The following is a 12,952-nucleotide window of genomic DNA, read 5'->3' as shown; positions in this document are numbered from 1 at the left end:
ACTACACTGAGGTTCAAAGGAAGCAGTATTTAGGTAATGGTGACACAGACTTTTCAAGAATAAAACTCTGGCAGGGAAGGTTTTGTCTTGTCTTATCCTGCAGAAACTCAATGAAAGCTGGCTTTTGTTTGTACCTCAGGCTGGCCAAAGCTGCTGTGGTTTGTCACTGAGTCTAAACACCTCTCCAAGCCACCTCGTGACTGGTTCCCACACATCAAGGATGCCAACAATGACACAGCTTACATTGAGGTGAGTTAATGAAGATGCATCTTCTCCTCAAATCATTACATGTGGCACTCTGGATTAGGTAAACATCATTATTCATTCAGTAGTCACAGAAGCAAAGAACATCCTGCTTTAGCTTGTTAATAAGTAATGTTTTTTTAATAAATTCGACCAATACTGATTTCAGAAAAGTCAATGGAATGTTAAATTGTATTCTGGGTGTTTCTAACATTAACATTTTTATGTGGCTGCTGCAGTGTTATATTACATTTGCCTTGAGCAATCTTGGTTCTGTTCAGTGTGGGCTTGCCCACTAGCCTCGAATGGATAGATGACAAGGTTCACAGTGAAGCTTCAGTTCTCATATCCCAATCTTCAGGCTCTTTGAAAAAGAAAGAATTTCTTGTTCAAATGCTTGCCTGTCACTTACTGCTTTATGAGTCACACTGCCAACAACAGAACCGCATCAGGAGGGCAAAGTTAGCAATGCTGTTGAATTTAATTTTCCTCCTTTTTTTCCCCATCATTTTCTCCCCCTTCTGGATAGACTCAAATGCTTTAAATTCAGTGGTGGAAATATTGAATTTAAATTATTCTTCAAAGGGACTAAGTGCAAGTGAATGGACCAAAGGTGTTTCCTGTCTTAGTGCAATCAGGACACTGGGCTAGAGAAGCAGAGATGTCTTCACTCTCAATCTTGCTGATTATCTTCATCATGGAGAAATATAGAGTATCTTCATCATGGAGAAAGATAAATGTTTAATTTATTATCTACCCCTGATAGTTCTCAGACACTTACATAAAGTTACAAAAATTATTTCAATAATCACCAATGGCCTCCCACCTCTTTTCTGCTGCTTTTTCATGTGTCTCACATTCTCCTGATCAAAGAGCTTGTGTCTTTCAGGCTGTATACATATAGATTATTATCACAGCACCCAGCAAGGATTCTGCAGTCAGCACTTATCACATGCCTTGTAAGATGCAGAAGGGAGAAGGTGGGGTTTAGTGGCTGGCCTATAAAATCTAACATGTAAACACTGAACAGACTGAACTAGGTTATTCTCTGCTAAATCTAGCCAGTCCATTAGTCACTGACATGATCAGAATTGTTAGAGTTATGTTTCCATGATGCCTGTTTTCAAACAACACATGGATTTCAGATACCAAACCTGGGAATCTTCAGTCAAAAGAGAAAGCCTAGCTGAAAGAAAAAATAAAAATTGCCTTTTAACAAAGAAATGCCTCCAAAATTCCCCAGTACTGCTGCCTTCTTAAAATAGAGTCATTAGATGTGTCCATCATTCACCTGCAGAGGAAACACTTTAAACATAGCTATTAAATAATGGAATTATGGCAATTCTTTCACACTGACTTTCCCTGCTTATTTCTTTTTAGTACAAAACATGTAAAGATGGAAGTGTGCTTGGGGTAACTGTGACAAGGATTGCACTGCTGACACACTGCCAAGCTCTGACCCAGGCATGTGGATACACAGAAGGTATGGAATGTACTCATCATCCTTAAAACATGTGTACATCATCACAGTACATCATCCTTAAAATCAAGTGGGGATTGTCATTTATTTTCATCAGTCTCCTATATAATGTTTTACACAGTTCGGTGCCAAAGGCTTCTAGATTTAAAAACATGATTTTTTTATTTCATTTGTTTCAGGAAATATGTTCATGTTTAAAATATCTATAGGAGAGGTACAAATAATGTCTTAACCAATATAAATCCTGCAGTGGAGATTTAATTTGAAAGTTGACATTTGAGGTCATCAGTCATGTTATACTGAAGCTTCCTTCCTTTGAGTGGGTTTGCCTTGGGTCAATGCCATGTTCTAAAAAATAAATTCTACTTTGTTTTTGTTGGACAGCTGAAACAATTGTGAATGTACTAGATTTCAAGAAGGATGTTGGTTTATGGCATGGAATTCTTACAGTAAGTATGTCTTTTTTATTCTCTCTTAGTATTTGAAAATAAACTAACCTAATATGCTTAGTGCTGTCACGAACTGGGATGTCCTACAGTTTCTTCTAATGCAATTTTTTCTGCTTTGAAAGCAAAATAGATGTAATTTAAACCCATGATCTTCTCCTGGTGCATTTACCCGTAATGAGCATGGTAAAGATGTCAGTGTATTTTTGTGTATCATGTCAAGTACTGTGATCCCATTCTTATCATATTATCTTACCAATATGTGATTTTGAGATCAAACTTTGTAGCAGAAACAAATCAAATCAGTACTTTCCCCTGTAGGGATATGATCCAGTGGCACAGTTCCTATTGCCCCTGACTAGCTTCCCTGTCAAAACTCCCACCAACAGATGGTTTTGCTAACATTAAGTATTCCCAATACTTTAAATTGCATTAATTTTCTAGTTGATGTTGGAATGTCTTCCTCAGTTGACATGGGAGACAATTGACATATTTTGAAGGATTGCTTCTTAAGGTGCTGTTGCAATCAGTGACTGACAAATTGTTTACTATTCACTGATCATTTTAAGAACAGATGTCAGCTCTTGAAGGGTCATTGTTTGGGGGTCCCATGATTTTGGGGTCCCCAGGATTCTCAATGATCTGATATGTTTTTCCCATGCAGTGTTACACTGTTCTCACTATGAAAGTGCAGTAATAACATTTCTGAAGCAGAAATGATTAGGCTTAACACCCATAAGTATCTCATGTTAAAAACCATCTTTATCACTGGCTGAAAGCAAATGTCTAATAGAGCTGTTCTGTGCTTTCCTTTGCCATTAATCTTGTTCTGAACTTAATTTTTTTTCAGTACTTGCCTGTTTTCCTGTACCTATGCTTGTGCCAGACTGAAAGGATAACTATCTTTTGCAGCTCTGCAAGTGTTTAGATGACTAATCCACTGGGACACTTAACCTTTCTTAAACCTGGGTTTTCCAAAACAAATACTGTATTTAACCCGAGCTGCTGTGAGGAGAAGCGTGTTGCCCTGAGGAGATATTTCTAAATGCTAACAGAAGTAAAGCAGCAGCTCATTTACAGGATGTGTGTTTGACACTGGGAAATCACTGATGCAATTGATGGGCTCAGACTGAGAGACCAGCTTTGGGTTTGTCATTGGTTTCACTCAGCTGGGTTTTCTAAACTTCCTGGAACTTTTCATGACCCTGTTGAAAATACTGGAATTAGCTCATCTGGAGAGAGATTAAAACCTCCTTCATTAATTTTCTTTTAAAATAAATTGATTTCTGCTTAGTCTAGGATTTCAATTTCTTTGTCTCCTGTCTTTTAAATAATTTGTGCTCCACTACCATTGGTAGCTTTTAGTCTTCCCAGAGATGGATTTCCATAGACAGATGTCTTACTGCTTTTGTCCTTTTCAGTACCGTGTTCATATATATGGCAGTTTATCAGGCTTAGGGATAATATTTAACTGCACAGCAAGCATGCAGACATTCTTCACCCAATGTTCTTTTAAATTTTTTTCTATTTACAGTGAACCTCTTTGAGTATGAATAGAAAGAATATGTTTTTTTTCAGTACTGCATAAAAGTTACAATCTGATTAGTATATAAATCCTTAATCCTTAATTAAAGCATTGGAAAATGGGTGTCTGTTTCATCTTCATGTAGGTAGCTAGATAGGAAAAGATGAATGCCAGAACAGAGTGGTTTGCATAGATGCCCCTGCCCATAACACAATATGAGTAGTTGCGACAATTTTTGTATCAAACCCTTTTATCTCTTTGATTTCAGAGTGTCATGAACATGATGCATGTCATCAGTATTCCATACTCCTTAATGAAAGTGAATCCTCTGTCGTGGATACAAAAAGTCTGTCAATACAAAGGTAAGGAACAAGAATACACAGAAGTTTGCTTGATAGTCAGAATCAAAAGTGCAAATTGATAACACAGCTGCCTAGCTTTTCTCTGGTGTGTTAGTAATTTTCTCATTGCTGTTGCAGCAAAAGTGGCCTGTGTGAAGTCCAGAGACATGCACTGGGCCTTGGTGGCACATCGGGACCAGAGGGACATCAACCTCTCCTCGCTGCGGATGCTGATAGTGGCCGATGGTGCCAACCCATGTAAGCTCTGCTGCTCCAGTGCAGGACAGAGCAGGAAGGGGTTTCTTCTCTCTTGCACTTAGAGCTTCAATCTTCACCCCTCTTAGCTAAAATATTTGCAAAATATGCAGTTTGTCTACTACAAACAGTGTGACATTTGTGGAAACAGTAATCAATTTGGGATTTTTTTCAAAGTATATTTTTCTTTAGCTCATCCCGAAACAAACTTGATATTACATATAATGTAAGTTGCAGTAAATCTAGTTTTGTTTAACATCACAGTCATGTATAAAGACTGGACCTATAAAAGTTGAAGCAATGAAGACCTTAAGCCATAGAAAGGATCAGAACATTTCCCCTGAATGACAGTTCTCAGCTGCAGAAGTAACTGAGAATTTTAGGGGAATACTTAAGTTACTCTAGAGAAACATATCTGAATCACTTCATGGCAATTAACAGCATGAGCTGTTCCTCTGTATTATTTAAGATACCAGCATAGAGGTGTTCTGCTTGTTTGTAGTAGTTTGGAATTTATGAGTTAAATCCCTAATTTCCCTCATCCTAGAAGAAAACACTGCAATGAAATTGATACTGTAAATCCAGCAGTAATGGCTTTTCTATGTAAGCATAATGTAAAGATTTCATGTTTAAAAATGAGTCTTTATTCCCTGTACACATATATGCAACTGTTTATACATACATACATACATATATATATATATATAGTTGTAGCAGCTATGATGTATTTCCCAGTGGACAAGGATCCTTTTAAAATGATTTTTCCTGAAAAGCCTATATATTAAACAGTAAATTTGCAGTTTGAATAGCATCACTTCAGAAATCAAATTATTTTTCTGTCTGATTATTTTTTTTTCTTTACCCCAGGGTCCATTTCTTCCTGTGATGCATTTCTCAATGTCTTCCAAAGTAAAGGTCTAAGGCAGGAGGTCATTTGTCCCTGTGCTAGTTCACCAGAAGCTCTCACTGTGGCTATTCGAAGGTATGTGTTACACCAGTGAAAACAGACCCACTGAATGTGTATATCTGGTAATTTGAAAAAAAAAATTAAATATGAATCTGCATATTTAAGTTCTATATGATATGCATAGTTTGCAATGTGTTTATGTCCAAGGAAGACATACAAGAAGAACTTTTAGAGTAATGATTGAACTTCAGAATGCTTTATGGCTCCCATTGCTGTAATTTTATCTCATTTTAAATTAAATAAGTTGAAATGCAAAAGGAAATTCTGTAAATAAAAATGTAAAAATGCCACCATAAGCATAAAATTAATTAAAATGAGAGAATTAAGTGGAATTGCCATTGAGGAAAACCATATTCTTAAGTACTCTGTTTAGAGAGAATTATGACCTTCTGCAGGCTGCTTTTGGCTGACAGGCACTTTTAACCATTCACAGACTTTCAGTAATCATCTTGAAATGCTTTTTAAGTCTGAGGGATTTGTGACTAGAAATAAAATAGATAAATTCCACTAAAACTGCTAAATGCTACTAGAACTGTTGAGTGTTATGTATATACAATCACAGTGTTATTCAGGTTGGGACAGACCTTTAAGATCATTGAATCCAACCATTGACCCAGCACTGCAGAGCCTTCACTGAGCTGTGTCCCTGAGTGCCACTTCCACACATCTTCTAAATACCCAAGGATGGTGTCTCAGCCTCTTCCCTGGGCAGCCTGTTCCAGTGCTTCTTCCTTTGGGTGAAGAAATTTTTCTTAAAATCCAATCTAAACCTCCCCTGGCACAACTTGAGGCCATTTCCTCTTGTTCTGTCACTTGTTTCTTGGGAGAAAAGCCACACCTGGCTACAGCCTCCTTTTAGGCTACAACCTCCCTTATCACTTAGGATATATATAGGATATGTATAGGACATCACTTAGAAAGTGATAAGGTCCCCTCTGAGCCTCCTTTCCTCCAGGCTGAGCCCCCAGCACCCTCAGGCTCTCATATGACTTGACTCCATCAGCAGTATCCTGTCAGGAGGGCTGTAGCACACAGCCAGTGGTGTAAGTATTGTCTGTTTTGGCAGAGTTTTCCAAAAATTGTACATTGAACAATAAGCACTTTGTTTTGAAGCTCATGTTTCTGCAGCCAATTATAATTGCTTCATGTTAGAACATGCAATATAAACGTGTAAAGCACTAAAACAGCATTAAGTAAAATACTTCCTGCCACAAATTCCTAAATACACCATCCAAGTGAAATTTAACTAGATTTTCAATTAGCTTTCCAACAGAACATTTACAGGAGGAAGGACACGAGGCCAAGAGTGTGGTTGATTTTCAGCCACCTCATTATTAGTTTAGAGCATCTGAAAGCAATCCATCAGGAACTTAGCCTGCCCAGGTTAGTTGTGTTTCTGTGAACCACAGGGTTTCAGAGAGCCCTTCACTCAGCTCCACCTGCCTCTCTTAGCTTCATACAAGAAGTACCAAGTGTCTTTCCCTTAGATGTGTTTCCCTGCCATTGGCTGTGCAAGCCTTTGCTTCCTTGGAATAAATTCTTGTCTGTAACTTCAGAGAGGAAGTGAATGGGCAGCAGACATCTCTTGTGCTGAGCCCTGAACAGGTTTTTAATTTCCTGGGCTAACCCTGGAAAATTTGGCTCAAATCACAGGTTAGGAAGTGGGAAAACTTCATAATGGCATGACTGGTGTGCCCTTTCTAGACGTAAGCTCTGTGCCTACAGCTCTCTGAAGGACTGAAAATTCATTTCCAAATTAACTAGCATTGAAACCTTACAAAAAAAATTATTAGCACATAGCATTGTGGATAATTCAGAATAAAAAAAATAGGCATTTTATCTTCAGTTCGTGACTGTGTAATTACAGAGCAGTTCTTACTGCAGTGAGTATTACAGAACACATCTCCTTTTATTTGAACTCTGTTTAATGGTAGGATAATGCTAGATGAACTTGGGAGATGTAGTATTTTTCATTTTGTTCAAGCCATCTCCACTGACAGTAAAGTCATTATCATACAATTTCCAAAGAGTTACTGCTGAAGTATGCATTAAAATGACTCCCTGCAGAGCAGAGATCCAGAGAGCTCCCTGTTAATCCTCTGACTCTTTCAAAATCTATAGTGTATTTTTACTGAACTTCCTACAAGGAAGAGTAACAAAACCAGTTCTCAGTTGAAATAACCTTATAGTTTAGAAAAAGACAGTAATAGTCTAGAGGTGCTTCAGCCTTAGTGCTGAATCACAAAGCCTAATATTCAAAGGAATGTGTCATGCAAATAATTCATGTTATTCCCCTTGGTTTACTGCATATTAGTCTGAACCCACTTGCTTAAGGGAATGCAAAAGTTTAAGGACAAGTTCTTTTCCCTTTTAAATGGCTGGCAAAAAGCAGTGGTCAAATAGATTGTATTATCTGTAAATGGTGGAAGGAGCTGCTCTCAAAATGCTTTGTGTGATAAGTAGTGCAAGAAAATGGATGTGATGAAAGTCCAGATGGCCTCTGCTTCTGGAAGTCTGTGAGAAGCCTACAGGAGACCTTTCTCCTCATGAACACAAAATGTGTGTTTTGGGGAGCAGGGGTGAGGGAAAGTTGATCAATAATGTCACTGAAAGTTCCTTTTACATGATGGGAGTGTTATTTATCACAGGTGCTTGTTTACTAGTGCCATTTGTTATGCTCTAATGCAATTTCAAGCACGCTCACATCCTTCTTTGTTGACAATGTCACTTGAGAAATATGGCTCGTAAAACCTATTAATTGAAATTTATAGAGCCCATCAGGGCAAGGCTTACATGAGCAGGACTGGCTGAGGCCCATCTAGTATTTCAAACACAGTAGAGGAGAAATGTCACATCAAAGGACATTGTCTGTTAAAAAATAGCTGTGTTGTGATGGAGTATTTGGGAAAAACACAGAATTGTGAGCTAAACATTGACTGTTTTATCCATCCTGAAAAGAGCTGGAGTCTGCTCTTCAGGGATGCATAACCTGAACTCAAATCAGCACCATGTCACCTTCCAGTTTTGCGTTTTAAAATGCAGGACAGTGCAAGAGTCCTTCCAGACATGAAAAGCTCTGACACATTCCCCTGCCTTCGTAACTTGCATACGTCAACACTCATTTACTCAAGGCACACTCTCCATAGGTATGATTGTATCCACTGGTGCAGCAGGTGGTTTTATACTGAAACAAGCTGACAGGCATCTTGTGCTGATGCTGTGGAATTTTACAGCAATGAATCCAAGCAAACTGAGGCGTTACCGAGATGCTGCATCCATATTTTGACCATGACTGATGAAGGCGTCATTTGTTTTAATTTTCATGTGGTAAATTAAGAATAGGAAGGATTCAATTATAGGCACTAAAATGAAGATGGTGAAGTCCTTGTGTCTTCCACAGATACTTGACAGTAAATCTATGCCAGGTTGCCTCAAAATAGATAACATATAGAATTTATCAAGTTATTTACTGATCAGTTCCAAATATTTGTAGTGCAGTTTCCTTCCACATCATCTACATCATCTTTCAGTATTTTAAAAATTAGGTAACAGCTCTTACCTTGGGTGGTAAGGCAATGTTTATAATTTTTTCTGAAAATTAAATACAGGCTGTTTGGGTAAATGTTAGGGATTACTTGCATCTCAGCAGCCCCATATATGTGGGTGGGTACTGAATGAAGGATGTAATTACTCAGAAATGACTGAAAAACAGAATTTTATTGGGCCTAACAGGGGAGGCAGGAAGGAGGAATTGTAAACCTTTGAAACAGAGGAGTATTTGCAGTAGCAGTGCATTAAGCACAAGGAAATGTTTGCCCCTGCCTGATGGTGCACTGATGCTCTAACCCGTGCTCGTAGGCCAACAGATGACAGCAACCAGCCGCCGGGGAGAGGAGTCCTGTCCATGCACGGGCTCACCTACGGCGTGATTCGAGTGGACTCTGAAGAAAAGCTCTCTGTCCTGACTGTCCAGGATGTTGGCTTAGTGATGCCAGGAGGTGAGGAACTTCCTTTGAAACTTGTGATCCATCAGTACAACTAATTGGCAGTAGAAAGTTGCAGCTGAGCGTACTTTGTTGCTGGATGACAAGCTTTGGGACTACAAGCTCCTTGAAAACATTTTAGTCCAAAAGCATTACCTTACAAAACTTCATGGTTTGGAAATCCCAAGATTTCTTGTCTGCATTTACCTCAGTCTTTCTGTGCTTGCATTAGCAACATGTATTAAATAACCTGCCACCACATCTGTTCCTAAACTGTGAGGTGTTGGTAGAGAAAATAAGGAAGTTAAAGTACTGTGGCTATAAATATCCATAAGTCCAACCAGGACAAAACGTTTCAGTAGGGAAAATTTTCATAGCCTGTGCTAAGAATCAATAAAATTGCTATCTGGAAGCTTGCAGAATGTTTTTCCAAAGGTCTTGTGCTATCACCCAGCTACTAGATAGAGGAGGTATGACTGAAAAATTCATGTTGATAAATTCAAACTGAAACCAGTGCTTCTGAAGAGGAAGATAACACTTTTCATAAGGCAGCTACATTTTAAATAAGATGCTATGGGTACTAGAAAAGGCTAATACTGTATTTTTTGTAAGAGAATGCTTGTTATGGACCAAAGCAATAAAAGCAATAAAATAATTATGCATCTTACAAAATTTCAGTTGAACAGCTTAGGAATAAAGGAAGATACAATTGGTTGTTGTTTAATAGTTATCATACAAGATATTATAATAGATGTGCCATCTTGCACTTCATATTATGTTCTGATAAATTTAATGAAAGTGCTGCTTGCTGTTTATCCTCTGAGTGAAAGGTTGTTCAAGATTTTGTGCACTTGTACTTAAAAGTGTCCTTTCTACATCCCTGATCATCATATTCTCTTTGCAATTACAAAATCTACCAATGCTGTACTCCTAACTCCAGATATGATAGCTGAAGCAGCATTCCTGATTGTTGTTCAAGTGGTTGACATTAAATAGTGCTTCTTTCTCAGACCAGTGCTTTCTAATCCCTCCTGTTTAGCTCCTGCTGTCTCTGCAGGGCTGTAACGCCAGACAGAGGGAGTCTGAGCTCTGATAGATCCTCAGTAAAACAGCCCTATTAGTCTGCTGGAATATCTTGGTCTTTCATATGGTATTACTTGCTACTTTCTTAGAGGTGGATTTCCTGGTTGCCTGCCTCCCTGGCTGTATAGTAATTATCAAGGGCTCCGTTAGGGTATTTCATTTTGCACTGACTGAGGCAGATCTGGTTTTCAGTATGCAAAGCTGGGAACACAATCACATTTCACAGCAATACTACAGATGCACTGCAGTTTCAGGGAGCAAGATAAATAAGTATTGTTATCAATGTAAAGACTGAGTTTACATGAAGATCCTTGCATTCTTTATATAAATATCATTCATAATAGAAAACCTCTTGATAATGTGGAAAGCCATAATGTTCAAGAAACTGATTGTTATACATTAGTCTGCATGTAATTCATTTGTTTATGTCATCTCCACCATGATGTCTTTCCCGCAGCACTTATGTTATTCTGTGGTTCATTTTATAGTATTTTTTAAATTCCTTTCTTCTCCCTCTAGCTATAATGTGTTCAGTGAAGCCAGATGGAATTCCTCAGCTCTGTAAAACAGATGAGATAGGAGAACTTTGTGTATGTGCTATTGCAACAGGTACATCATATTATGGACTCTCGGGCATGACCAAAAATACTTTTGAGGTAAGTTGACAAAAAGTGCTATATAAAATCCTTTTGAAATTTTTCTATTTCAAGGTGATATTTGACATGAAGTATTGCTATTAACAGTATAAGAATAGCAATATTAATCAATGCTTGTGGCTTGGGACCTATATTCTAGCCAGATAATCTGCACTGAAGCCCATTTCATTAAGTGCAATAGTAGATCTTTATGTAAGTTTAGTTTTGGCTCTGAAGAGCTTTTACTTCAATATTCAAATAAGATACTGGGAGCTGAAAAAAATCAGAAGGAAAGGAGTGAGAAAGACCAAGATCAAAAGGTAATATTGTGTAAGTCTGTGTGCAGAGTTTGATTATTGCAAACAGTAAGAAAGCTGCTTAATATCTCTAGAAAGCACTTTTCAACATTTCCACAGCACTTCCAGCATTAAGGCTTCTATTTATACAGAATCCTGACAGATGTAGTCTTCAAGAGATATATCTGAAGAGCAGAGAAACCTTTTCCTGATTAGTCTCCATCTGCTTTTGTTTGAATTGCATTAGGTGAAAGCCTTTTGGCTTCTGGGGATCTGTTTTCTGACTCAGTGCACACAGCTGTATTGATAGCTCTGTAGTACCTGCTCACTTGTTATCATTAACTTCTGCTGAAGACAGTCTGTAAGGCTTCAGAAATTAGAGAAAAAGTGAAAAAATCCCTATTTTTAAGATACAATTCTTTCTTGTTTAATGTTTGTGGCAGAAATTAACACTAATACATTTAGGTTTCCCTTAAAAAACTCTCTGTTATTACCACTTTTAATAGACTAATGTGACTAATATCTCCTGCAAAATGCAGAGCTGAATGTTGTAAACACTGCACGTTATGTAATTAATGGAGACAAGTAGATATGATTCTACATCCTACTGTGGAAGTCAGGAATCCTACTATGCTATTGTGACCTGAAATTTGTTGAGAGCTGATTTTTATGCTGCAAATACAATTGGCAATACCCAGTGTGGGTGATAATCCTGGATTTTATATACTTCAGGGTAGAAAGGTACTTCTGTTCATTTTGTAGTACTTGCTGTAATTGTGATATCATTCATAATTCATAACTGTCAGCAGTTTAAAACCATATTTAGACTGATTTAGACTTATTCCTAATGCTAAGCAATAAACTGCCATTGAATGAGCAGGACCATTCTATTTTAAAGTTAAGCAAGATTTTTAAGTGTTCTCTCAAAGTGGATCTCTATTCTGTTTTACTGTTTAATTCATGTTGCAGGTATTAGAGTGCCAGAGAGTTTTGTGTTCCTTTAATGAATTATGACCAAGGATGTATAGCCATTAAATCTGTTCAGTAAGAGTCACCCATGGGCATCTGGCAGCAGAATTTGACCTTTCTTTTTAGATGAGCCTTCAAGAACACTATATAGCCATGGTCTTCTACTTGCCATTGTCTTTTTGCCTTTAGACTATTTAAGTTTAAAGAAATGACTGCAGGAAAGTGTGGTTGTGTCAGAATGCAGCTCAGAGTAGCTCACATGCCAAAAGGATAACAGTGTGCTAATTAGGGTAGAAAAAGCCATAGGAATCTGTCTGTGGAAGTCGTGTATGTCTGGTGTTGAGACATTTAGAGAGGTGCTCTGTAGGGCTGCTTTTTCACTTCCTGGTGTGCTACAGAAGATGTTATCACTAATATTCTGAGAACTTCATTGACCTTAAATAAAAATGTAGTCAGCTGAAAGAGTCATTAATGTGCTGTACCTTAAAATAGCTTCACTTCTAGCCTGCCTGTTTCTTACACTGTGCTGGAGATGGGTATGAGGTACTGAAGAAAACCTCTACTGAAATGTTCATGAGTTAAGCTCTCAGTTAACCTATACACAGCACCTTGGGTTGGCAGTCTGCTCAGCATGGGTTTTTTATTTAATACTGTTGATGTTGATTTGTATTTTTTTTAAGGTCATAAATGATTTACAGGCTCACAGTTACAGAAAATGTGTATTGTAAA

General features: G+C 37.8%; 1 protein-coding gene across 5 annotated transcripts in view; it reads left to right on the top strand.

Moving 5' to 3' along the window:
- The window catches only part of DIP2C (disco interacting protein 2 homolog C), a 310,694-nt gene that overhangs the window by 229,522 nt on the left and 68,220 nt on the right, over nt 1–12,952 (top strand). For all 5 annotated transcript variants that reach the window (XM_030943865.1, XM_030943864.1, XM_030943862.1 and 2 more), the window contains 8 exons: nt 140–249; nt 1,624–1,726; nt 2,108–2,172; nt 3,963–4,056; nt 4,174–4,293; nt 5,158–5,272; nt 9,116–9,255; nt 10,843–10,979. In XM_030943865.1, the coding sequence (XP_030799725.1) occupies nt 140–249; nt 1,624–1,726; nt 2,108–2,172; nt 3,963–4,056; nt 4,174–4,293; nt 5,158–5,272; nt 9,116–9,255; nt 10,843–10,979 (884 nt within the window). The remainder of the gene's footprint in view (nt 1–139; nt 250–1,623; nt 1,727–2,107; nt 2,173–3,962; nt 4,057–4,173; nt 4,294–5,157; nt 5,273–9,115; nt 9,256–10,842; nt 10,980–12,952) is intronic.

This window comes from Camarhynchus parvulus, chromosome 2 (assembly GCF_901933205.1).
Source record: "Camarhynchus parvulus chromosome 2, STF_HiC, whole genome shotgun sequence".
NCBI lineage: Eukaryota > Metazoa > Chordata > Aves > Passeriformes > Thraupidae > Camarhynchus > Camarhynchus parvulus.
This window is presented reverse-complemented; position numbering and strand designations above follow the sequence as displayed.